Source organism: Heteronotia binoei, chromosome 3 (assembly GCF_032191835.1).
Source record: "Heteronotia binoei isolate CCM8104 ecotype False Entrance Well chromosome 3, APGP_CSIRO_Hbin_v1, whole genome shotgun sequence".
In the NCBI taxonomy this organism is placed as follows: Eukaryota; Metazoa; Chordata; class Lepidosauria; order Squamata; family Gekkonidae; genus Heteronotia; species Heteronotia binoei.
This window is the reverse complement of record NC_083225.1, coordinates 162,488,062-162,515,538: the sequence shown is the minus strand read 5'-3', so window position 1 is coordinate 162,515,538 and position 27,477 is coordinate 162,488,062. Positions and strand designations below refer to the sequence as shown.

Sequence of the window (27,477 nt, the reverse complement as noted above, 5' to 3'; positions counted from 1 at the left end):
GGAGGGAAGATGTAATGAAGAGAACCTCTCCAGACATGTAGGAAGGCATCGTTGCCCCTCCTGCAATAGAATCGAGGGCACTTCGCATTGTCCCTGGAAGCAAAGGCGTCCACCTTGGGCGTTCCGAAACACCGGAAGATGCGACGGAGGTAGGTTAGATTGATGGACCATTCGTGGTCGTCTATGCGAATCCTGCTGAGAGAGTCGGCCAGAAGATTCTCCACACCCGGGAGGTGGATGGCAGTCATGTAGATGTTGTGCTTGACACACTATTACCAGAGCAGTATGGCTATACGGCACAGCCGGAGGGATCTGGTACCCCCCTGTTTGTTTATGTAAAAAACTGTTGCCATATTGTCTGTGGAGATCTGAACGTGCCGACCCTTGATCAGTGGAAGGAATGATTGGAGCGCTCTGTGCACAGCAATCAGTTCTAAGCAGTTTATGTGCATGACCCTCTCCGAGGGAGTCCAAAGCCCTCTGACAGTCTTGTCCTCTAAGTGGGCTCCCCATCCCCACTTGGAGGCGTCTGTTGTTACAATAGCCGTCGGAGGAGTCGGTAGAAATGGCATGCCTGCGAGGAGGTTGTCGGGTACAGTCCACCACGTGAGAGAAAGAAGTGCTCTCTGGGGAACGGTGAGTAAAACGCTCTGCGGTTGCAGTTGAGGATGATAGGCTCGTACAAACCAGAGCTGTAGCTGTCTCATTCGTAGCCTGGCAAAGTAAAGGACCGATGTCGTGGCGGCCATAAGGCCCAGCAGGCGTTGGATGGTGAAAGCAGACTGAAGAGGCTGCTGTTGAACTGATCTGGCTAAGGCAATGATTGTCAGCGCTCGATCGTGTGGGAGGAAAGCTAGATGGAGAGAGGTGCATAGACGGGCCCCTATGAATTTGAGGTCCTGGGTAGGTGTGAGGTGTGATTTGATGGTATTCACACGAAGACCCAGGGAATTCAGAAGGATGAGAGCTGTGTGAAGGTTGCTCTGCAGTTGATGTTGAGACGGTGCTATGAAGAGCCAGTCGTCGATATATGGGAAGACAGGGATGTTCCGAATGCGAAGGGCAGCTGCCACCACTGCCATGCACTTGGTGAAAACCCTGGGTGCAGTGGATAGGCCGAATGGCAGGGAGATGTACTGGAAATGGTCGTGGCCCATGGCAAACTGGAGATACTTCCGATGCTGAGGTCGGATTGTCACATGGAAATAAGCGTCCTGAAGATCCAGGGAAGCCATCCAGGAGTTTTTGGGGATCAGAGGCAGAATGGACTGTAGGGATATCATTCTGAACTTCCTGTACTCGATGTATCTGTTTAGCTTCCGGAGATCTAAGATAGGACGCTTGCCTCCATCCCTCTTGGGGACCAGGAAGTATCTGGAGTAGAAGCCGGTCCCTCGATGTTGAGGAGGAACAGGTTCTATGGCATTTTTCTGGAGCAAGTCCAGAATTTCCTGAAGGAGGAGTGAAGAAGGGGGGGTAGCAGTGAAGTAGTGGTGGCGAGGTGGAGAAATGAACTCGATTGCGTAACCTAGGCGCACGATGGTAAGCACCCAGGAGTCGGTTGTGATCGAGTTCCAGGTCGGGAGAAACGGAAAGAGACGCGTGTGGTAAGGAGGTGGAATGTGAAGAAAGTCAAAGAGACTGCTTGGAGGGGAGGGAGGTCTTCTTGGTCTGCTGTGACCGAGGCCTTTGTTGGAACTGAGGTTTGTGCTGCACGCCCTTCCTCTTCCAGTAGTCCTGTTGCTTAGGGGACCGTTGGCGCTTCTGGAACGATGGTCTCCAGGGCTTTGCGCGGCTGAATTGTTGGGAGGGTGGTTGGTAAACTCCCAGGCGCTTGGCACGCTTCCGGCCATCATCAACAGAGGTTAACACTTCATCTGTGGAAGCATGGAAGAGTCCCAGACCATCAAAAGGGAGATCTTCGATTTTCTGCTTGATGTCTGGTTGCAGGTTAGTGGATCTTAACCAAGCGTGACGGCGTAAGGCAACAGAGGCAGCGAAGACCCTGGATGAGCAGGAAACAGCATGGCGGATGGAGTTGATCTGCTGTTTGGATACTCTGGAAAGTTCGGACACCAGGTTGGAAGCCGTTCTCTGTGAGGTCTCGGGAAGAGATGGAATGAGGGGTGTAAATTGGTTAGCCAAATTGAAGATGTAGGCTGAAAAATAGGCCAAATAATTATTTAACTTCGAGTTGGTAGAGGCTAGATTGAACATCTTCCTAGCCAGGGTGTCTAATTTCCTGCCTTCTCGATCCGGTGGTGTGGGATGTCTGGAAGGCTTAGCTTTAGTAGCTGAGTGAACGATGATAGAGTTCGGTGCTGGGTGTGAGGCGAGAAACTTTGCATCTGGTGCATGAACTCTATACAGGGATTCGAAACGCTTAGAGGTGGGTGGAACTGAAGCAGGTTTGTCCCAAGCCTCACGGAGGCCCTCGAGATGCACTGGGAGCATCGGTAGCAGTGATCCTGGAGGGAAATCAGCCTGGACCAGGTCATGTACAATGTCAGAGACCTTGGGAGAGTCAGAAGGCAGAGCGATTTTTAAAGTCTCGGCCATGGTGGTGATCAAATTTAAATAAGCCTTGGAGGCATCCGATGGTGAGAGGCGGGGCTGAGGTGTGGAGTCGGAGACTACGGAATCATGGTTGTCTGAGTCCGATGATGCTGAAGATTCGACATCGGATTGGAGGTCCTCCCTGGGAGGAGAGTGGCGCGGTGATACCGGACCCGTAGGGGCAACCTGAAGCTTGGTCTGAGGCTGATGGTCTCCGGGAGATCTGGGTTGAGCCGAAGTTAGTGGCGGAGCGACGGAGACCATTGCAGGGGCCGTGCGAGGTATAGTATCTGCATGGCGATAGTCTCGGAGTGACTCCGTGTGGAGAGATGGAAAGTAATCAGGTTCCGTGATGCGATCCTGGTAGCGGATTCGAGGCGAGTCTCGGGTTCGATCGTAGTCCCGGAGCCGAGGAGAATCGACATGTCGAATCCGAGGGGGAAGGACCTCACGGCCCAAGAAGGGAGCTGGTTCCCGGGGGCGGCGCCTTCTCTCGTCAGAAGGAGAGCGCGAAGGGCGATGGAGGTACCGGCGTCTAGATGAGGGAGATCGCGAAGGCGAGTAGTCATAACGATCTCGCGGAAAGTAATCCTGATAGTCGTAATAAGTGGAGGAACCGGAATCGTGGCGTCTACGAGGGGAGCGAGACCGGGTTCGAAGAGTCGAAAGATGCATTGGAGAGCGGTGACGGATTCGATGCACGGGGGCGCGATCGGTTGGTGAACGAGAGTGGGTGGAAACCTGAGTTGCTGATTCCCTGTACAAGGGAGAAACCGCGATGTCCCGGAAGGACCCGGCTCGGAGAGATGACTTGAGGTATGCTTGGGTTTGGTCAGTGGTAGGGTCGGGCTCGAGGAACTCAGACGGCACAACGCTATGAACCGAAGGCGAGCGGGAGTGGATTGGTATTACCTCGAGCGTAGGAGAATGGGGCGTCAGCTGCGGCATGTCAGTGATGACATCGGAAGGCGCCGCTAGCTCAGGCGGAAGTAAGAGTTGAGCTGAGGCGGAGGTCTTTGGATCCATTACTCCGGAAGTCGAAGTCGATTCCCTAGGTCTGTTGATAGCGGATGATGAGGAGAAGAACGAGCTAAGGAGGAAACGCAGCGAGGTAGGTGTTGACCGGGCGGCGGTAGAGAAGAAACTGAGTGGAATGGGCGCTCTCCCCCCGCTCCAGGCATGCGCAGTCGCTGCCTGCTCCCCAGGGCTGGAGGAAAGCGCGCCAAAAGACGTTATAAACGAGCTATTGGAGCTCCGAGGTATGGATCCGTTGCCTGCGGCAAGACCCATGTGTGGGACTGCACAGAGACCACGAAGAAGATCCAATGGTTTGAGGGTGTTGTTTTCATTTATGGGCAAGTTCTATAGCACCTTGAATCTGAGGCCTCCAGTTTTGCATCATCATGAAACACCCAGAATATATATAACCCAATTCTGATGTTACACAGTTCTGCATAGAAAGCAACATGCCTAAGCATCCGTGTGAGTTAAGGTCAGTCTGACTGAGGGCTACTCCCAAGGTCCGAACAGCTAGCCTTGATTTGTGGTTATCTCTCACCCCAGTTTCTCTGGCAGGTACAGAGGGCTCAGGCGAAGAGTTAGCCATCCATATCGCACCAGGCGAGGAGACAATTTAGGAGTGATGAAAATGTCTCCTATCATTTCTGAATACCTTCCAACTTCAAAGTCATGTTGTGAGCAGTGTTCCCTCTAAGCTGTGGAGTCTTGTGAGCAAAAATTCTGCTTTGTGAGCTACTGGAATAAAGTTGTGAGCAACTGGCAATATAATTGTGAGCTCCTGTATAAACTACTTTGCTCTGGGGCCCTTTTTCCTGAGCAAAGGCAAAAATGTGTGAGCCGCAGGCTAAAAAACCTGTGAGCTAGCTCACACTAACTCAGCTTAAAAGGAACACTGGTTGTGAAGTGCATCATCTGGCTAGTTGAATGGCAGCCTCATTCTCTCACCTTGTATTGGGCTTTGGGAGTGGCCAAAAGAAGCCTTGCATTTATTGTGTAAAAGACTGTGTGTGCAGAAAAGATCTGAATCTCAAAGGGCTCAGCTGGTGTTAACCCCCTGAAGGGCACAGGCTAGTACAAGTGGAAAAGACTGGTCATTCACACTACGAGTCTTGCTTTCATTTCCCAATTGGTTAATTATTGCAGAACTCCTGGAAGCCATGAGAACTGCTCCAATCAATAAGAAGCTGTATTCATTGCAAAAGAGGCAGCACATCATCAGCTATGGGCTCTGTTCCCCGTGCATTAGACTACATCACTGGTTGGAACTTGCGGCATGTCATCGCTGGTTAAACTGGAAGCTGAATGTCAGTTACTCATGCAATTAGACTTCACTGGAATGCTTATAGTTTATTTAGTAATTTTATGTATTGTTTTTTATTTATTTATTTATTTTATTTATTTGGGATTTATATCCCGCCCTTCCCACGAATGGCTCAGGGCGGCTTCCAACAATTAGTCAAACTTAAAAGTAAACAATTTCAAATATAAAACAGTTAAATAATTTAAGCAGTTAAAACATTAAAACAGAGTAATTCAATTTACTATAAACAGATGGCTGGCCAGTTTCCTCAAGTTATTATCCTAGCTAAATGTAGGCTAGGTATAGGCTAGCCGGAAGAGGGTCGTCTTACAGGCCCTGCGGAACTGCGCTAGGTCCCGCAGGGCCCTCACCTCTTCCGGGGGCCATAACGGAGAAAGCCCTTTCCCTGGTGGCTTTCAGGCGGGCTTCTTTTGGCCCGGGGATAGTGAGGAGATTTTGTGTTCCTGACCTCAGTGCTCTCTGGGGAACATGTGGGGAGAGACGGTCCTTCAGGTAGACAGGTCCCAGGCCATATAGGGCTTTAAAGGTAATAACCAGCACCTTGTACCGGACTCGGTATATCACTGGAAGCCAGTGCAGAGTCCGGAGACCCGGCTGGATGTGTTCCCACTTTGGGAGACCCAATAACAGCCGGGCCGCGGCATTCTGCACCAGCTGCAGTTTCCGGGTCCGAGACAAGGGCAGCCCCATGTAGAGGGCGTTGCAGTAGTCCAACCTTGAGGTGACCGTAGCATGGATTTTCTTATTTTTCCTAAACTGTTTTAATATTTTAATGTTTTAATAATGTTTTATTGTTATAATGTGAATCTGTCATCGAATTGTGAGCCCTGAGCCCGTCTGGGGAGGGCGGGATATAAGTGCAATAAATAATAATAATAACAATAATTTTACAGTGTCACACCCCTCTTTTGATCAGACCGTCTCCCAGACAACTTCACAATAGATGCAAACCCTGTCAGCACTACAAGGGCTAACAATGCAATTTTAAGCAGAATTTCATCCTTCTAAGCCCACTGACATAACTGTTCTCACCAGTCCCCCAGAAGGGCTATAGATCCTCTTTGTTTTATCTTATTTGGAATAGTAGATTGGAGTAGTAGATTGCAATGTAATGTAATGAATAGCAGAATGTAATGTAATTTGGAATGGTAGATTGGAATGTATTTCTCTGGTCTGGGAACAGAGGAGATAACTCTACATAGCCAACAACTCCACTTCAAAGAAGAGGAAATTTAAGGTCACCACCATGCTTGAGAGGAGACAGATGGAGTGTAATGGCAGGGCCTCAGTTCATTACTCTCAGCATTCCACTATTAAGAAGGGTACATCTGCCCATCAATCTCCGATTTTTATTTATTTCCTGTACTATGTCCCCCCACCGAATTAAACCCAAACAAATGGTGATCACATAAACTAAGCTTGTTTTATTTATTTATTTGTGTTAATTTCTAGTCCGCCCTATCCCGTGAGCGGGCTCAGGGCAGATCCCAATAGAATTAAACAATAACAATAAGCAATAAAAATTAGAAGTAAATAAACAATAAAAACGTTTCAGGTGGAACTGTTATTCCCATTTGGTCCTTGAATCTGTTAAACATCTTCATTACGTTGTGTACTACACTTTGCTGCTCACCCTATGCCTCTGTATATGAACTAGGGTTGTCAATCCCCAGGTGGGGACAAGGGATTCCCCAGTTTGGAGGCCCTTTCCCCGCTTCAGGATCCTCAGAAAGTGGGCGGGGGGGGGGGAGGGATATGTCTGCTGGGCACACCATCATTCCTTATGGAGACTGATTCCCTAGTATAATGGATAATTGATCTGCAGGTATCTGGTGCTCGGGGGGGGGGGCTCTTTTTTTTTAAAGTAGAGGTACCAAACTTGCAGTGTAGCATCCAATGCCTCTCTTCCAAGCACTTTCCAAGTTTCAAAAGGATTGGACCACGGCATCCAATTCTATGAGCCCCAAAAGAAAATGCCCCTATCCTTCATGATTTCTAACGGAGGGAAGGCACTGAAAAGATGTGTGATCCCTTTAAATGTGATGGCCAGAACTCCATTTGGAGTTCAATTATGCTTGTCACAACCTTGCTCCTGGCTCCACCCCCAAAGTCCCCAGATAGTTCTTGAATTGGACCTGGCTTCCCTAGTGTGAACTGGTAACTTTCATTTCGATGTATCTGAAGAGTGTGTATGTACATGAAAGCTTATGTCTTGAATAAAACTTTGTTGGTCTTAAAAGTGCCATGGACTTGAACTCTGCTCTTTAGGTCTGCACTGTAAGAGACATGCTCACTTGTTAATGGAGTTTCAGTCCTCTGCGTGGGTGTGCCACATAGAGGACAAAATCAATTCAATCGGAATTAATATTGGATATTGTTTTTTTCTGTATACAGAAAAATCAGCTTTCTTATTAATCAGACAAAGATTGGATGACATTGAATTGCAGGTTCTTGAAGGCCTTGCTAAAGGCAGATGTTCACCCTGAGTTTGGGGTTTTAACCTCCTGGGTGTAGGGCTGAATATCTGCCTAATGGCCCCTGGGCAACACAGAGCCTATTTGCTAGCTAGGTTCAATGTGCTACCATCTGCGATACTTCTTGGAAGATTCCATAAAACTCCCTATGCTAACAGACTGTGCACTTGTGCATGTCCAGAGATAGAAACTTCAGAACAGGGGTCCTCAACCCCTGGGCCACAGACCGGTACCAGGCCATGCAGCCTTGCCACCCCACCCCCTGAGCACTGTGCAGCCTCACCGCCCCCCCCCGCAATGCCTCCTTCTCCCTCCATTTTTACAATTTTAAGGCCTGGGAGGGGGCGGTGAAGCCCCTCCTGGGCTCTTCAAAGGCTGACCCCCCTCGTCGATCACCTAATCAGCAGGGGAAACCGCAGCAACAGCAATGAGTGACCTGCAGAAAAAGCGGCGCTGCCCTTGCCTCCTCCCCACTTCCTTCCCACGCCCAGGAAGGAAGTGAGGAGGAAGAAAGGGCGGTGCCACTTTTTCAGCAGGTCGCTTGTTGCTGCCGTGGTTTTCCCCGCCCATCAGCTGATAGGCGGGAAGGCATGTTGGCCTTTAAAGAGCCCAGGAGGGACTTCATCACCCCTTCCTGGGCCTTAAAATTGTGAAAGCGGGTGGAAGAGGAGGCGCTGCAGGGGCGGGGGGAGGCTAATTTGGTGCCCCCGCCCTGCTGGCCCTGGGGCCATGTTGGGCGGGCCGGGCCTGGGGCCAGTCCCTGGTACCAAAAAGGTTGGGGGCCACTGTTTTAGAACATGTGTTCATAAACTGTACTTTTTACTCTGACCTACGCTCCATACTGATTGACCCTTTTCTGAGTGAGCAAACAGTGAAGCCTGACAAATATAAAATTGTCTTCCTGTTGTCAACTCAGAACCAATTGGTAATTGAAACTGTTGCAAAATTTTTATATTTAATATCTAGGAGGCGCTTGATGTATTTGCATATTGCCATTTTGTGAGAAAAAGACCCCTAATTTCAGAACATCGTAGTCACCCGTTTGGTTGCCAGGGTGCCTGGAGATTCAACTCACACACATCTGCCAGGAGAACGTGGGTTTTGTCTACCAGACTGTAAGGGACTTATGTGAGTACTAACAGCCATAACTTTGCAGCAGCACTCCATGTCTCTGGAAGAGTGCTAACCAGGAGAACAAATGGGTTTCCAGTCGTTCCGTGCGCTCACCATCTCGGCCGTTGCAGCAGAAGAAGTTGCACTGCCAGGAACTGTCCGGGCAAGCAGTTTCCAGCCTTGACCATAGAATCCATATTGGTAGGCTAACATCACCAACAGCTATCTTCCTGCAGTGCCAGACTCCATTACAGCAAAGCGGGAGGCTCATGTACGCAACAGATGTCACCTATGCATAAGGCAATCAAGCTTATCTTAGGCGTGGATCCTATCAGACTGCCTAAGCCTTTGTCCAATGGAACCCAAGGCAAAGGATGGTGCCAGTAGAGGAATGAAGAAGACGAAGAACATCTTCACCCAGAGCCAAGTTCTTTGTATAGATCGGGTGTTACCTTAGGTAGCAATCTGGCCATCTATTGTTACCTTTTAGATAAGTTTTGATAGCCTTAATCACCTCCACCCCAATAATTTCTCCCATCTTTCCCTTAATGGTCATCCTGGAGTCTCCCGCTTTGGCCCATTGTTACCTGGAAGTCCAATCAGGTAACCAGGGCCAAGTCTGCACATTGGCCAGGTATGGGCATCCAATCAGGTGCCCCCAATAAACTGGCTATTGGCCACCGCAGAAGTCCTTGCGGATCCTCCCTTTTTTCTGAGGTCATGTACCAGCTGACCACTTGTCATCCACCCCTGTACCTCCCATCCCCTAAGGGCTCAAGGTAGTCCTTATAACCTGTGACCCAGCTCTCCACAGGTGTGCATCTAGCAGTACCACATTCCTGCTGTTTAGATACAGCCTCAATTCTTGGTCAGTTGAGGGTCCCCTTCCCCCTAGTCCTCGTTTGTCGCCATTGGAGCCTTCCTTGAAGACTATGATCAGTAATTATTACCCTGTTTGTCCATCCTTATGTTACCGCTATGCATTTCTCTCTATTTTTATTAGGTCTGTATGTATGTTATATGAGTCTATTATCTTGTATGCGTGTGTTCTATATTTTTCTGTAATAAATTCATGATTGTTTTACTTAATTAGTGTCCTTGGTAAATTTAGGAATCATTTCTGGAAGTGGAATCCTGTATACATAGATTCTAGATCCTTTTTAAGCCAAAGGTGCCCACCTGTCAATTCCCCAACCTTGTTTGAGGGCATTTTGGCTTACAATTTGATGGATGGATTGGTTCCTTGTTATGTTCGATATCATGCCAATAAATGTTATTGAAGTCTGAAATTATGCTGGGGGGGAGGAGGATAGAATATGATGTTAAGGGCCAGCAGTTGCCTGTCCTTGCTGCTGCTACTGCTTTTTATGAGACTAACAAGGAGCCGGGGGAGGGCAGCCAGTTTCAATGCCCTTCATCTCTGATTTTTAGGAAGTCTGGACATAGGTAGATAGAATTCTGAAGGGGGCTTCAATGAGTCCCCCAGCAGGGCCCCACCCATCTTTGAGCATACAAACCTTTCCTTCACACAGACTCTGTCAGTCTGGTTTTCTGCTAATTAAACACGCGCACCAGTTCCCAACAGTCCATGACAAAAAAGAAACTGAAGTGAAGATACACAGACAGAAGCAATCTTGATTCTAAAGAGTAGAAGTTCCAAGGGGTCATTATGGGCAATTACAGGTCTTGGCTCCTCAACTTTACTACAATTCCTGAATATACCTGTTCTGTTTCTTCCAGACAAATGAATGATTACCTCCCACTTTGTGGCAGAAGGAAAAGTATTGGATTTGGATACACTGCTTCAGGGAGGATACACCTTGCTCTCCATCTCTCACAGTTATCCTTCCCAGTATCTTTGAAACATGAACCCTTATCATAATGGCAAGTATTTTGCTTTTATCAAAATCAGCTCCTTCCTTCCAGTACTATCAACCCAGAGAGTAAAGATCAACTCTGTTTTTCTCAAGTCAGTCAACATACATGCAAAAATGGAGACTAATAGAGGCTGCTCCTTCTCAGCAACATTTAGCTCCTATCTTATTTATTTATTATTTATTATATTCAATGTATAGACCACCCTTCCCTGCATAGCAAGGCTCCTGACAGACAGTCCTCTTCTGATGAACAGAATGAAAAATAGCTGGAAGCTTGAAATGTCTTTCAGAGTGGGTGTTGGAAGAGAACCTGACCAGTATAGCATCCATTCAGATGACTGTCTTAAACATTCCCTAAATCAAATCTGGCCATGGAATGCATGCATTAAGGATAATAAATTATGCTTACGTTATAATTATACTTAAATTATACTTATATTATAACTTATAATACTTGGTATTTGGACTTCATGACAAACCGCATATATGTAACCCTTTTAAATGCTTGTCCACTTCATTCCATTGCAACAGCTGTTATGTCCGTTGCTCAATCTATCAAGGAGCGTTTTGACATATCCTTTCAAATAGAAGCAACAGAAGCCATGGGGCTTAAAGACATTCTGTCCTACTCAGATAAAACAGAAGCAAAGATGTAAGTCCTTCAGTAATGTGCTAGAAAAGAATGAAACCCCCTTTTCATTTGTGGTTTCATATTAGTACTTTGTAGGAAAAAAATCATGATTCTTCAGCATCATCCTAGAAAGAGTGTGAGATTCACAGTCATAGCAGAAATGTTGTCTGCAGTTGAGTGTTTCTGGAAGTCTGATGGTAGAATTAGTATGAAAAGAACTGTTTCATACTAATGATCAAATAAAGAACCATTCCGTCCCAATCAACATATTAATAGACAGGAAAGAACTTGTCAGGAAAGAAATAGGTAAATATTACTGTTTCTAATGTGCATAGCCTCTCAGTCTTGTCGCAGCATCAGTCTTTACGAATACTGCTGCTACCAGGTTTTTTTGCTGATGGTAACAAGGCCATTAAGATCTTCCATGTTTTCCTTAGCCAAAGTTTCTGCAAAACCTTTAACTGTAATATTCCCTTTAGAGGAAAATTAGCGGCTGTATGACTAAAACAGAGATAGTTTCTTTTTAAAAAGTTCTGTAAGAAGCATAATTAAAATGTTACACATTTCCAACTTACGCTCTCCACGCCACGTCTTTAACAAGGCACGCTGTGGGCACCAAAAATAAACCAAGCCAGAAGTAGCCACATCTCAGCACCATTCCTGCCTGTGAAGAAGTAGCAATTAAAAAAAAGGCATTAATCATTATTCTATGACAGTGTAGAGCCTATTGGTTGGTGAAGAAAAGGTGGGACGATAATGCTAAAAACAAATCTAACAAATACTACTGAAAAGCAGAATGTTTTATATATATTAATCCAGTGTTTTCAAAAGTACACTTGGGTCACACAGATGCATTCTCACAGCCACTCCATATTATGATTAATGAATATGTTGCTGTTATTTATTAAATATTATGTACACATATTGCAGGGAAATAATATATAGAAACCAATTCCTAAATGATTTCAATAAACCCGTATATCACAATCTCCATTTTTTTTTCCTGCTGGGGAATGTCTTCTTAAAATTTTGGGAATGTCTTTTTAAAACAGTTGCTCATCTATGCTCATATGCATTACAATGCACTACTTATTTTATTTATTTATTCAGAACATTTATTAGCTGCCTTTCTCCCTTGCAGGACTTAAGGGGCTTACAATAAGTGGCTTACCAGCTTCCCTTATAATAATAATAATAATAATAATAATATTTTATTTTTATATCCCGCCCTCCCCGCCAGGCGGGCTCAGGGCGGCTAACAGGCACGGGAATCCCATGATTCTTATTGGACAGTATAACAGACATGGGAGTCCCATGATTCATAAAAACATAATAATTTGACATTAATTACAAATAGTTATTTAAAATACATAAAAACAAATAAAATATAATAAGATATATTAAGGTAGGTGCTAGAATGATGTAATCCAGATGTATTTAGGATGGCTAAATATCTGTTCATTCGTTGATCCGGTTCTATATCAATTCAATTACCACATGTTGTCTCAAATGCCAACTGAAAGAGAAATGTTTTGCAAGCCCTGCGGAACTGGTTCAGGTCCCGCAGGGCTCGCACCATCTCTGGTAGATCGTTCCACCAGCGAGGGGCTATCACCGAGAAGGCCTGCTCCCTAGTGGCCTTCAACCTAACTTCTCTTGGCCCATCCCCTACAGCCTTTACTCAGATAGTAAAATTTTTAGACATGTTTTGAGGTGACCTGTTCTATAATAATAAAAAAACCAGGTTTACTGTGCACTAAGTGGTATGAAGAATTTTTTTTTAAAATTATGATCTCAGAAACCATGGGAAGACAGGCTATTTCTGGGTTAATTTCTATAGAGTACAGTTGCCTTTAGCAACATGTAACATTTTAAAATGTTGAGGCTAACTAACAAAAGCATGTGTTTGTGGGGACTGTGTCTGAACAGGGCTGTTCACAAGCCATCCCTCTACTTTGATCTGTGAAAGGATGAAAATATCTAATCACTGTAAATCTGAGCTAATCCCAAGAGCCAGATTTTAGATAAACAGTGTCATGTTAATTTGCATGTATCAAATACCTCCTTTATCATCTCCTTTATCACTGTGGATTTCTTCTAACCCATAGCCTACAGCAGAGGTGGCCAAACTGTGGCTTGGGAGCCACATGTGGTTCTTTCACACTCCATTGGCTGGCTTGGAGAATGCATTTAAAGTTGCTTTCTTTTCATCTCTTCTTCCCTCCTCCTTTCCCCCATGTATTTTCCTTCCTTCCTTCCTTCCTTCCTTCCTTCCTTCCTTCCTTCCTTCCTTCCTTCCTTCCTTCCTTCCTTCCTTCCTTCCTTCCTTCCTTCCTTCCTTCCTTCCCTCCTTCCTTCCTTCCTTCCCTCAAACATCTGATGTTCATGTCTCATGGCTCTTGAACCTCTGATGTCATTTTATGTGGCTCTTACATTGAGAAAGTTTGCCTACTCCTGGTCTATAGTATGTTGAAAAATTTCAGTGATATTATGTGGTCAAAGCCTTTGTTTTAACACTTGAAAGTAATGGTGCTTGTGTTCATTAATATTAATTGTCAGTATCACTTCAGAAAAAAGCCTCTCACACAATTAGCCATGAGGTCTTCTTTCTCCATAATATACTCCAGCACTCTCTTTGTAATCAAGTATATTACACTCAAGTCAACTCTGCTAATCAATTGGACAGCTAAAGGTTCCACTATTTGGTGTGATGGAACATGGATAACTCAGAATAGATTTTAACTGTGCCCCTGGTTTATGGTGACTGATGAGTCTTAGGGCATGACAGATTTATTTGCATGTTTTTCGGGTGGCCACTTTACAATTCAGCCATATTTAGCAACAAAGCTGTCAGAACAGCACAAGTGCTGGACAGGTGCTCTTCAATATATTTATCAGTTCTTTGATGCTCAATCTTCCATGCTGTTTCTGTTAATGGTACATCAGTGATAAATGTACAGAAAATGAAGATAAGACGTATGCCGTGCTAAGACATTTATGGACACCCTGGAGCAAGAAATAAACAAATTCCCAACCTCAGAACCAATTTTAACTAGTAAGTAAAATTCATTCCCAAACAATGTGCAAGTTGGCTTCTGAAAGTAGCTTCTGCACAATAAATTAAAAAGAACAATTTTTGCTGGAAGTGCTGAGCTGACCACACCTATCAAATTCAACAAATAGATCCATGTTTACAGGAGCAGATCTGCTGATCTTGTGACAGAATCAATCCTGATTTAAATTCTACCCATTTCAGGTAGCCCTTGTGTCTTTGATATGGTCAAACATCACAAAGGCAGGACTTGCACCCCTGTCAGCTCTATCTCCATGCAGATGAATAAAGTGTGCTAACACTGAATAATACATGTTTGGGCATTAGCAAGATACACCTGGCCACACTTACACTGCACTTCAGCAATGATCTGATTTTTAATTAATTGATTTCATGCTTAACTGCAGGGTAATTTATGAGAGATTCAGTATGACCATGTGATGTATGCTGTGCACATCATACAGTTAGGATTGCCAGATCCACATTTGGAAACTCCTGGAGATTTGGGAGGTGGTGTCTGGGGGGACAGGAACCTCAGTGGAGTAAAATGCCATAGAGTTCACAAAGCATCTATTTTCTCCAGGAGAACTCTCTGTAGTCTAGATATGAGCTATAATTCCAGGGAATCCCCAGGTCCTACCTGGAGAATGGCATCCCCATGCAATATTTCTTGTGAAGCAAGACTTTAACACATATATTAGAAAAACGGGGGAGCTGCACTGATATGATTCACCTCTGTTTTACACTAAGTGTCTAAAGCAGGGGCTGTCGAACTCATTTGTTGTGAGGGCCGGATCTGACATAAATGGGACTTTGTGGGGCCAGACCACGTGTCTCATATAATGCCAGGTAGTGGAGATAAAACTTTATAAAGATATACAGAAACACAATTAAATATATATGTATATATTTAACTTAAAATACAAACAGGCTTAAAACTCTTGCAATGTTTTGTTTAAAATGGAAAGGTGGGGAATAGTGGGATTTGGCAATGCAATTTTAAAAATAAAGAAAAAACACAAGGATCACAACAGAAACTAAAAATATAAACCAAAAATATAAAATTCTTAGGAAAAGATGAAATGGTGGGCACTGCAAGCTTTTCCCCCTGGCCCCAGGTCTACTCAGATTGGCAATATCTCGCTTTGGCTGTGGGTTCCCAGGTTAGACTACTCACTAGGCATCAGTTCTAAGGTCCATTCAGCAGAGACATGCTGACTCAAAGTATCAACCCTTTATTTGCAAGGTCATACAACTCCAGCAAGGAACAGTTTTTCTAACTGGCCATATAAATGCTGCAAAGTGAAACTCAGCTCCACTCCATTAAAATACATTGCAGCACAGACAAAGCTGCAAGGAAAACATGGAGTGGATTTTCCAGAGTAGTCTATCTGGGAACAGAGACCTTAATGGAAAGTCCATTCTGCATTTTCTTTGCAAGCCCAGAACTGCTTCCTGCTTCAGCCTGCAAAGACAAGGAAGAAGGATCTGGGAACATGAGCAGCTTCAGAGCTTCAAAGGGTGAGGACAGGAAGGAGGAGAAAAGAGCCCCTCAGGCCTGATTAAAGACCTGGGCAGGTTCTGACCCATGAGCCGAACATTTGACACCCCCGGTTTAAAGTGTGTATGGGTTTTAGGGTTGCCAAGTCCCTCCACTGCTGAGGCAGAGGACTGTTTTCTCGCACACGCAAAGTGCACACAGCGTGATGACATCACCAGAAGCGATGTCATCATGCTGGGGGCATTGCACCAGGAATGCTGTAGGACTTGCAATAAAACTCTATGGTACCATAGAATTTTACTGCGATTCCTAGAGCATCATGCTGGGGACACTCTAAGACTTGCAATAAAACTCTATGATACCATAGTCCTAGAATGTCCCCGGTGCAACAACTTCTCTTCCGGGGTGAACTTGCACATGGTGACAGGTTTCTTCAGGGGTGGGAATCCCCCAGGAGGCCTGCTCCCTGCCGGTGAGTTGGGGCCCTCCATATTGCCCCCGGCGGGAGCTTGGCGGCCCTAATGGGTTTGGATGAGATAAGAGCTAGAGATTGCTTAATCACTGCTTCCACATGCACACATGCCTCAATCAGATCTCAATATGCACTTCATGGACAAATTCCAACACAGCAGATCTTCTCTACGGAAGAATATGAACAGAAAATGAGTCAGAACGACTTGCCAGAAACAATTTGGTTGTCATTGGGATGGATCCTGAGTAAAAATTTCTGTAGATGGAAGCATTGTTCCTGGGAACCCCCAGGAATAGAATGAAGGGAAGTCTGAGGGCTGCCACAAGAGAGGGTAATTGGTAAAAGTTGCCTTCTTGAAACACAGGGGTAGGGGAGGTTGGATCCAACTCAGTTCTTAACCAAAGATGGAAGTTACAAGATCACTGAAGGCACAAATTGACTCAGCTTTGTAAAACCAGATTGTCCACAGGCTAGTCAGGAAGATGAGGAATCTAAAACACTGCTCAATCTGAAACAATGATATGACATTTCTTAATAAGTTTCTCTAAGGTTTTTAATTTCAATCTGTTACCAAGGTTAGGAGAATGACCACATTGTTGAGACATCTGTTTTTACATATTAAGGCAGGAAAAGAACTAGCTTGCTATAAAACCCACCCATGAGGGACATAAAGTAATATCTCAAGATTTTCTTTGCTTTTTTATCTTTTGGATTTTGGCAATTGAGACAAAATTCAACAGGGATTTCTCTTATTTTCCTTCCCAGCCCTTTCAGTTCTCTCAGAGACCTTTTTGCCTCACAGGTGTGGATTATATTTTTGTTTTGTAAAGCAAAATAGGAAGCAAGGAGCATAACCCAATTTTAGTTTTCTCAGCCAATGGGGGAAAACTTACTGCTAGATCACTGTGTTAGTTTATAAAAATCAGACATACCAAACCCTTTGTAAAGTCACAACATACCTTATTTGATATTATTTCTCTTGCCTGTAACATGTTTGGAAAGTGCACAATAAGCTTTTTAAAACAAATCAAGTCATTTTAAAAAAATTTATCTAGACTATTTATATTCCACCCTATCCCAGAAAGGTATCAGGGCAGATAACAACATTTTAATTGATAATTGCAAGAGATATTAGTTATTCAGTGGAATATGGATTTGGTGGAATATGGATTTGCAGTCTTTATGGGAATGGAAAAAAATTATAATAGAATAAATGAGAATCAATTATAATACTGGATCTAAAGGCAACCTTCAATATATGCATCCTTAATCATAGGCTATTTTTAATCATTTATTTTAAATTTTATATCTTGTTCCTCAGCTTATGTCACAATAAATACTAAAATACAACAAACAGTAAATCCACGCAAAAAGCTACAAAATCAGTTCTAAAACAGTACAGCCATATTAAAAAAATTATGATCTTGAGAACAAAAATTATGATTTTGAGAACACAATCTACACCATATAAAACATATAGAAAGAAAAACATCAAAAATGCACTCAAGCAGCAAAACTGCAGCTTGATATCATTCAAAAATAGCCAAATAAAATTAACTAATAAACCCACTATAGACTACAAAAACACCAATTTTAAAAAGCATAGAGGCCAAAGCCTTCTCTTGATGTTGCCTCTTAATATTAGAAGAGGAGGAGGAGACTGGACTTACACCTCACCCTTCACTTGAAGTCTCAGAGTGGCTTACAATCTCCTTTCCTTCCTCTACCCACAACAGGCACCCTGTGAGGTAGGTGGGGCTGAGAGAGTTCTCAAAGAACTGCTTTTGAGAGAACAGCTCAGCAAGAACTGTGGCTGACCTAAAATAAAACCATCAACATCATTGGTTGCCTTTGAGTTGTAATATATTGGGAAAGAGAGAAAAAGGCTGTCATCCACATACCTCTCTGTCAAGACTCATCCACATACCTCTCTGTCTAGCACAAGGGTGGCCAAACTTGCTTAATGCAAGAGCTGCATAGAATAAATGCTAGATATTTGAGAGCCGCCAGATATGAACATCAGATGTTTGAGAGCCGCAAGACAAGGGAGTGAGGGAGGAAGGAAAATAGATGGGGGAGGGAGAGAGAGATGGAAAGAAAGCAACTTTAACTTCAAATGCATTCTCCAAGCTTCCGGAAAGTGCACAATGTGCACATTTATCTCTTTAAAGTGATTTAAAGAGATAAATGCCCTTTTCAAGTCAGCCAATAGGGCAGTGGAGGTTCAAGAGTCACACAATAGGTGTGAAGGAGCCACATGTGACTCCAGAGCCGCAGTTTGGCCACCCCTGGTCTAGCACAACAGGCTGGCAGCCCTAGGTACAAGGAAATGAATCTGTTCTCTGAGACCTAGGAGCTCCACACATCAAAACAATATTGAAGAATTGTGACATAATTTGATCTGCTGCTATACTGCAACATAAAGAATGGCTCCTTCATCTTACTGGAGAAGATCTTGTTAGTACAGTGTGGACTACAGAAAGGCTAAATGAAAATGGAATATGTACAACCTGTGAAATGGAGAAATACGTTCAGCTAAGTGAGGAGAAGTATCAGAGTGGGAAAGTAGGATTCTTTTATGAATTATTGAAAAATATATTGCCAGTGAATGTGGCTTGAATGACATAGTTTGGTTAACCCTTAAGATTCCCTTAAGCCTGTAGAAGGCTTTTTTTTGTAGAACAAGCCCATCAGGAACTCATTTACATATTAGGTGACACCCCTGACATCACTGGAACTGACATCACCTGTTCTGTAGGTTACTTTCCACATACCGACAAAGAACAGTACTGTGCCATCAGCTGCATTTCATAGATGTGTGTTCTCACACAGCCCAATGCGAGACCTTGTTTCACGCCCCCCTCCCCACAAAAAAATATGCCCAGAGAGAGAGAGAACACCATGTGTGGCAGAGCAGGCAATAGCAGGCCCAGCTTCTCACAGGAGGGGGCGCTCATGGGCGGCTCTGCATTTGCTACTCTCTTTGCAAGCCTACTGGAGGCTGGAGGTGGCAGAGAGGACAGAGCATGCGGTTTGGGAGTTCATGGCTGCCTAGTGCCTTCCTTCTGCCAGATACCGTTTTTTGAGCTGGAGCCCTGGCCTAGCCAACCAGAACAGTGTTCCTGTGCATTCTTGCTCAAAAAAACCCCTGGATCTGTATCTTTTCCTCTTTTTTACCTTGAAAATACTAATATATTTCAGAATATTTTAAACAGTGAATTCTTGCACAGGCAGTACAACTCTATGTCTTGTAGCCAACTGCAAGGATATTTGTTACATATAATGAAACTTTTAATTGATCAACTGAAAACATAACGCCAATGAACTACAAATTCTTTAACTGGTGTACAGCCCTAATTTAAATCCATCTTTCAGATACACATATTTTACCTAGTCTTCACTATGGGTCATTAAATGCCAGGTTTAGTTAATTTGGCTAATCCATAATAAACACAATAATGCATAAGGTTGGGAGATTCTTGTATCATTTTCTCATTATTTTCCAAATAGTAGAGGGTTAAGGATTTAATCAGACTGCACTCCTGTTATTGATGTCACAGTGTCCAGGGTACATTCTAATGTAATTTTATGCAGGAAATACAATTTCTTACTCATTAGCAGCCTTGCTAAGCTGAGAAATTTCTGTAGAAACAAAATCATTTTCAAAGTTATCCCAGGGGAGATTGACAGGTTACAATAATTCCTAAAGGTTTAATTGTACACCCCGATATATATATTCATAGCGTATGCAGCAAGCAGCACACTCTTGTTTTAAAATGAAGCTATACACTGAGAAAAATATATCACAAAATCTGGGGGAAAGTAGGTTTGATGGAACAGACAATGGGGCAAAGTTACATGGCTTAATCACTCTTTTGATGTGAACTGCCACACCGAACATATAATTTATGACATTCAAAGCCATTTTGAGTTATCGTCACTTTTGCATTGGTAGTTGGATCTCTTATTCGGCAGCTTTTACAAGCAGCCAGTCTTACATAGTGGCAGTTTTATATAACATTTATGCCTTTATCATGTACGCTGCAGGGGGAAAATAATTAAATTTTACAGAAGCCCACCTTTGAATGAAAGGCTCACAGGGAGTAATTATATTGAACAGAAAGCCAAGGATTCCCAATGAAGATATCTAGTACAGTAATACAAAATGCTGGATCAATGCACCAATGGGCCAAATTAAGAGTACAGAGTGAATAATAATATTGAAATGGTTTGATATCTGTATGTTATACTAACTAGGGATGGAAAGGGGAAGGGAATATTTTTAGCAAGCTTCTTCCTTCCAAAATACTTTTGATAAGACATTGAAAATAAGAACAAGACACCAGGGTGGTTTCAACAGAAGATTTTCACAAGCACAACAATCCTTACAAAAGCTGAAATGCTAAAATGACTCCTTGCTGTCTGTTTGTGACCAAGTAAAAGTAACTGTGTAACCCCACTATCTTATCCATGAGTACAAGACACATAGCACAAAACATTTCTTCTAATGCAATTTCCACACCAATTTAAACGAACTCCTGAGAACCATTTGCTGCACGTTCCATAGCTCCATGTGAACACTGTTGTTTCATTAGAGACTGTGGTGTAGTGGTTAAGAGCAGTGGACTCTAAACTGGAGAACCAGCTTTGAGTCCCCACTCCTCTACATGAAGCCCACTGGGTGACCTTGGCCCAGTCACAGTTCTCTCACTCTCAGCCCCACCTACCTCACAAAATCCCTGTTATGGGGAGAGGAGGGAATGTGATTGTAAGGCACTTTGAGATGCCTTAAGGTAGAGAAAAACAGGGTATAAAAACCTGCTCTTCTTTATCATCATCAGAATTAAAAATTACAAAAGCACTATGTGTTGTCACACACCCTGATTTGGATAGCCCAGGCTAGCCTGATGTCATTATCAGATCTCGGAAGCTAAGAGGGTTGGCCCTAGTTAGGATTTGGATGAGAGACCACCAAGGAAGCCCAGGGTTGCTATACAGAAGTGGACAATGGCAAACCAGCTCTATTAATCTCTTTCCTTGAAAACCCTACAGGGCTGTTATAAATCAGCTGTGATTTGATGACACATTCCATACACACACATGTGTTGCTGCAGCTGTTGGGCTACTGGTTGCACAAATAGAACTGGGCTGACTAAATTTTCCTTTCCAATGGCACATCTCAGGATCCAATCCATTGCAATCCCAAATCCAGAGCCCCCATGAGAGTTGTGAAGGATTTCCCTACTATCTACATTGTAAGGGATGGCTGCATTACCTCATCTATATTGGAGGCCTCCAGCCTTTTTTTTTTTTTAATGAGAGCAATCAAAAATATCCACAGCTACTCTCCTACCCCCTACAGCTCAGAACATGGATTAAGGACATCTGAACTAAGCAACACAGCAGTTTTTTGTTTGTTTTTTAAAAAGCAGAATAGTTTGCAGACTTTTTGGGGTCTTACTCTTGGCAGCCAGTGACCTCACATACTACCTGTTGGAGACCCCAGATTTGCACAAAAGCACATCTCTACTGAGTATATGAAGCTGTCCTTTGTCGCCTTTACTGAACTGGAAACACCTGGCTGGTGTTATCATTTCTGATTACGCCAATCACCAGTCTGAGACAAACGAGACTGCAGGAATGGAATCCTGTCCCACTCCCTGAAATAGAGGATTACTGCTGTCAGTTAATATGAGCAGCAGGCAGATGTGCATGTGCAGTTATCTCTTACTGCATGTTGAATGTTTTCAGCATCTGTCACCCAGCGGAGGACAGTCTGATCAGAAGAATGGCCAGTTAGTCTTCAACCAAATATCTGAGCTCGAATCTACTGCTTTCTCATTTTAGAAGGAAGTGTTAAATATACATATCTATGTTGTTGCAAATGTGGTTTCATATGATCCTCCTCCCTAGCATGATGACTTTCAATTACAAGAGATGGGATTGTTTGAAGGCATTAATTGTATGATGGAATCCAGCACCACCATATTTCAGCATGGCCAAGATAGTCAGAGTTCCATGTGTCAGATTAGGATATGGAAGACCCTAATTTAACTCCAGACCCAGACTGGGAAGGACTGTGGCATTTGCAGATTCAGTTCCTGACTTTTCCATTTAAAAGTACTGAGTACTAGGTGACGTGAAGGACTCTTTTAGAGCTGCTATCAGTCAATACTGACCTAGATGCAGCTTAGGGTTGTCAACCTCCAGGTTGATTTGTTGATATTAGCCTTCAAGTGGGGCCTGGAGATCTCCCGCTTTTACAACTGATCTTCAGCTGACAGAGATCAGCTCCCCTGGAGAAAATGGCTGCTTGGAAGGGGGGACTCTATGGCATGCTGAGGCCCCTCCCATGCCCTATTCCTATCCTCTTCCGGATCCACCCCCAAAATCTCCAGGTATTTTCCAATCCAGACCTGGCGACACTAGACTCAGTATAAAACATCTTCCTGTTTTCAAGTATCCTGACCTGGTAGCAGATCTGTCGTGAATCTCACTGGGTAACCCTGAGCCACAGAGAAATCACGTATGCAGCACTGGTCTTGTTGGAAAGATGGGATAAAAATATCCTGTAATAGAAAGCAAGCCAGATGCCTTTAGATTTCCAAATGCATGGTGCAATCAGATTCAGTTATGCGCTAGACTCTTTTGGATAGTTCAGTGGGCTCAGTTTATTCGTAGTCGTACTCCTGTTCTTGAAAATCTTGCTAATTCTAATTTAGGAAACCTGCATTTCTGGATAAAGGAAATAATTGTGACTTTAAGTAATGAAGAATTTCAAGCCTTTATGAGGATAGAGGAGGTAGTAACATAATAGCTTTATGGTTCAGTATGCTTCATGCTAATGATTTATGTTTTCATTCAAACAACATTACTGGGGGGAAATACATTTGGTTTTGGATACTGGAAAGGAGCTGTACTGCAGCACATTTTCAAGAATTCCACTGTGGAAGTTCAGCAGGCCCTGTCTGTGGCTCCACAATGAATTACTTCCGCAAACACACAGGCCCAAAGCCTTGCCGAATCCTTCCCCTTAATCCCCAACATCTGTTCTGTGTCCAACCCGGGCCAACTGTGGGAATCTGCTGTCAGCATTAGCACAGATGAATAAACATACAAGCGCCTGTGTCAGACGGCCCTGTGATTTCAGCTGAAAACTCCGGACATAAAGCAAGTCTCTCATTTAAACCATTCACACAATGTAAAGGAAACACCTGTTCAGAAAGTATCCAAAATAAATTTGCCAGGAGCCTTTAAAAGAAAAGTTTGATTGACACAAGAGTTCAAGGTATGACAAGAGCACAAGTCAAAGCATTGTTACTGACCAAATTCCATTAATAATACGAACAAGTTGCTCTCCTTTTTCTTCCTCAACAATGCTTGCATCTGCTGTCTAGGGCTAGAACTGTACAAGTGCAAATCTGTGGAACAGTTTTTACCCTTGCTGCATCCTAATGTGCAGTTGGTCCGTATGCTCTTTACTGCTGCACAGGTTAGTAGTGCATCAAATGGCTACTGAGTCACAAAAGGAAGCTGCCCTGTGTAGGCTTCTGTGGGCATCCATCCATCCCTATGTTTGCAAATGGGGTTAATCAACTGGCAAGCAAATTTCAAACTTTTGAGGAGCTGCCATCATGTGGAAGAAGCACAGTGCCCATAATATTTGAATGGATCCTCTACCAATTCATGTGCATGTAGTTGGCAAAGTGAGAACTGCGTTGTCATTTTCTCCTGTTGTTAAAAACACTGTCACCAGTAATGAGTGGGTGCAGAAACACCATGAAAAGTTTCAAAGGTGACAAGGAATTTGTTCTGGATGTTGAAATGATGGGAGGCTGATGTCAGGATTTGAGGTATCATAGGATTTGAACAATGGGAAAGGTAGAGCACACCAAAATAATCGAAATTGGTTACAAACAGAGCATGAATAACTGTGGCTAAGATGGGCAAAGGCATACACGTCCCAGAGATCCACACTCCCACCTCAGTATTATCGTCAGTCTTCAAGCAGGGCCCAGAGATTTTCTAGAATTACAATTGATTGCAGATCGATTCTGCTAGAGAAAACGGCTGGTTTGGAGGGTGGACTCTGTGGGATTATACCCTGCCGAGGTCCTTCCCCTTACCAAATCCCACCCTCCCCAGGATCCACCACCAAATCTTCACAAATTTTCTAATATGGATATAGAAATCCTAATCTCAAAATACCAACTCTCTCTATATTCCTCCACCAGTTTTATTATCAACCAACAATGCCTCAGTCTTTGAGGCTGAAAGCGGCGCACCGGGTTAGGAGTCTGGGAGTTCTACTGGAGCCTTCATTATCAATGGAGGCCCAGATAGCAGCCGCTGCCAAGTCAGCCTTTTTCCATTTGAGGCGGGCAAGGCAGTTGGCTCCCTTCCTAGAGCGCCAAGACCTGGCAACGGTACTTCATGCAACGGTCACCTTGAGACTGGATTACTGTAATGCCCTCTACATGGGGCTGCCTCTGTACCGAACCCGGAGGCTGCAGCTGGTGCAGAACGCAGCGGCCAGACTGTTGCTGGGGCTCCCTAAATGGGAGCACATACGGCCTGGGCTGTGCGAGCTGCACTGGCTGCCGGTTATATTCCGGGTTCGTTACAAAGTGCTGGTCATCACCTTTAAAGCCCTATATGGTCGAGGACCTGTCTACCTTAGGGACCGTCTTTCCCCATATGAACCCCAGAGAGCACTGAGGTCAGCTGGAAAAAACTTGCTGTCCACCCCCGGACCAAGAGAGGTGAAGCTGCAATGCACCCGCAATCGGGCCTTCTCCTCTGTAGCCCCGAACCTATGGAACCAACTTCCAGAGGAAATGCGGGCCCTGCGGGACCTTGAACAATTCCGCAGGGCCTGCAAAACTTTCCTCTTTCGACTGGCTTTCGTTGACGAAGAAAGTAGTTGCTAATGATTACCGCCATCATAAAAAAAGAACAAGCAGCATTAGCACTTTTATTATTAATTAATTAATTAATTTTAAATTTATCAGAATTTTAATGTTAAGTGTAACTTTGTTTTGACTTTGTTTTTTGTATAACTGAATGATGTTGTTAGCCGCCCTGAGCCTGCTCCGGCGGGGAGGGCGGGATATAAATAAAATTACCTACCTACCTACCTACCTTATTCCTTCCTGTTCTATAAAGGCTGGCAAATAGGCCTGCCAGCCTCCAGGTACGGCCTGGAGATTTCCTGCTTTTACAACAGATCTCCAGCTGGCAGAGATCAGCTCCCCTGAAGAAAATGGCTGCTTTAAAGGATGGACTCTATGGCATTATACCATTGTAAGCCAAAATGCCCTCAAAAGAGGTTGGGGAATTGACAGGTGGGCAACTTTGGCTCTAAAGGACCTAGAATCTATGTATACAGAATTCCACTTCCAGAAATTATTGCTAAATTTACCAAGGACACTAATTAAGTAAAACAATTATGCTTTCATTACAGAAACTTATAGAACACACATACAAGGTAATGAATACATATAACACACATACAGACCTAATAAAAATAGAGAGAAATGCACAGAGATAACACAGGGATAGACAAGCAGAGTGATAATTATTGATCGTAGTCTTCGAGGAAGGCTCCAATGGTGACAAACTAGGGCGATGGGGGAAGGGACCCTCAACTGATCAGGAATCGAGGATGTATCTAAACAGCAGGAATGGGGTACTGCTAGATGCACACGTGCAGAATGTTGGGTCAGAGGTTATAAAGTCTACCTTGACCCCTAAGGGGGTAGGAGGTTCAGGGGCAGATGACAGGTGGTCAGCTGGTACATGACCTCAGAAAAAGGGGAGGCTCTGCAATGACCATAAGGCCTGGACTTGTGCGGTAGCCAATGGCCAGTTTATTGGGGGTACCTGATTGGATACCCATACCTGGCCAATGAGCGGACCTGCCCTGGTTACCTGATTGGGCTTCCAGGTAACAATGGGCAAGGGGGAGGCTCCAGTGTGACAGTTAGGGCAGGGCATGGGTGGAGGTATTGGGTGAAGGTGATTAAACAAGCTATCCAAACTTATCTATAAGTGACAATAGAGGATCAAATTGACACCTGATTTATACAATAACTATGGCTCTGAGTGAAGCTGTTCTTCCTCTTCTTTACTCCTCTGCTGGCACCATCCTTTGTCTTGGGTTCCGTTGGACAAAAGCTTAGGCAGTCTGGCAGGATCCACGCCTAAGATAAGCTTGATTGCCTTATGCAGAAGTTGAAGCAGCTGTTGGATACGTGAGTCTCTTGTTTTGCTGTAATGGAGTCAGGAAAACAAGATGGATTCTGGTGGTGTTAGCCTTTGGTTCATGGAAACAGGCTGGAAACTGTTTGCCTGTACAGTTCATGGCGGCGTGGCTTCTTCCACTACAACGGCCGAGATTGTGCACGCAAGGAGCGGCTGGAGGCTCATCTGTAGTTCTGGCTAACACCCATCCAGAGATGTAGAATGCTTCTGCAAAGCTGAGGCTTATAGTATTCACATAAGCCTTAGAAACCATGGGCAAAGTCCAAATCTTAGAGCAGATATGTGCGAGTGAAAATTCCAGGCACCCTGGCAACCATACTTGTGATCACGATGTCCATGTGTAAAAGTAGGGGGCTTTTTCTTACACCATGCTCAGGCCCCTCCCCTCCTCAAACCCCTCCATCCCCTGGATTCACCCCCAAAGTCTCCAGGTACTTTCCAACACAGACCTGGCAGCCCTACTGGCAAATATGGAACACATGGACACGGCAAGAACTGAGATCTGAATTTCCTCACACATCTTTCAGCAAGGCCCAACAGCTGTTGGTCTCAATAGCACTAAAGTCCAGATGAGGTGAGGCTGGGAGCTCTTAGACAACCAAACTAAATCAACAGGAAAGCAAATCTGCATTTCAGCGGAGGATTATAAGTGAGAACACGAGGGTCTCAAAATAAACACTATGCTTAGCCACCATCAAACAACAGTCCACTCAAACAATAATGCCAGAGACAAACTCAGGCATGAGTCTCCCCACAAAGCTCACAAACTTTCAGCAGTTCTCCTAAAACATCCCCCACCCCTGCTCCACTTTATGCTTCAGACAAACCAAGAGCTTCTATTACATTTGGAAGATTTCTGAAAGATAAAATCCAATGGAAGAAGTTTCCAGGATATGAAGCAGCTGAGTTGTTGGAGCTACAGAGAAGTAGCCTGTGGAAACACTGCATTGCTTCCATTTTGTGAGGCAGGATTTTCTTTTTCAGGTCACAGAGCTCACAAATTGCTGGAAGAAAGAGCAAGGACTGAGCTCCAGCCTCAAGGCTCTTCCTTTCTTTCTCCAGCCAATATCCAATAGATCCAAGCAGGAGGAAAGGAGCTGCTCTGTCTAATTGGATAATCCAGATTTTAGTTCTTGGGTTTTATGAGACCTACAACAGCCTTCAGTTACTTACTTTGTCTTTTAACTTTGATTAGGC

The 27,477-nt window shown here is 44.1% G+C and overlaps 1 protein-coding gene across 3 annotated transcripts in view; it reads right to left on the bottom strand.

Moving 5' to 3' along the window:
- ATP8A2 (ATPase phospholipid transporting 8A2) overlaps window positions 1-27,477 on the bottom strand; it is a 499,041-nt gene that overhangs the window by 39,343 nt on the left and 432,221 nt on the right. For all 3 annotated transcript variants that reach the window (XM_060234774.1, XM_060234775.1, XM_060234776.1), the window contains one exon: window positions 11,568-11,656. In XM_060234774.1, the coding sequence (XP_060090757.1) occupies window positions 11,568-11,656 (89 nt within the window). The remainder of the gene's footprint in view (window positions 1-11,567; window positions 11,657-27,477) is intronic.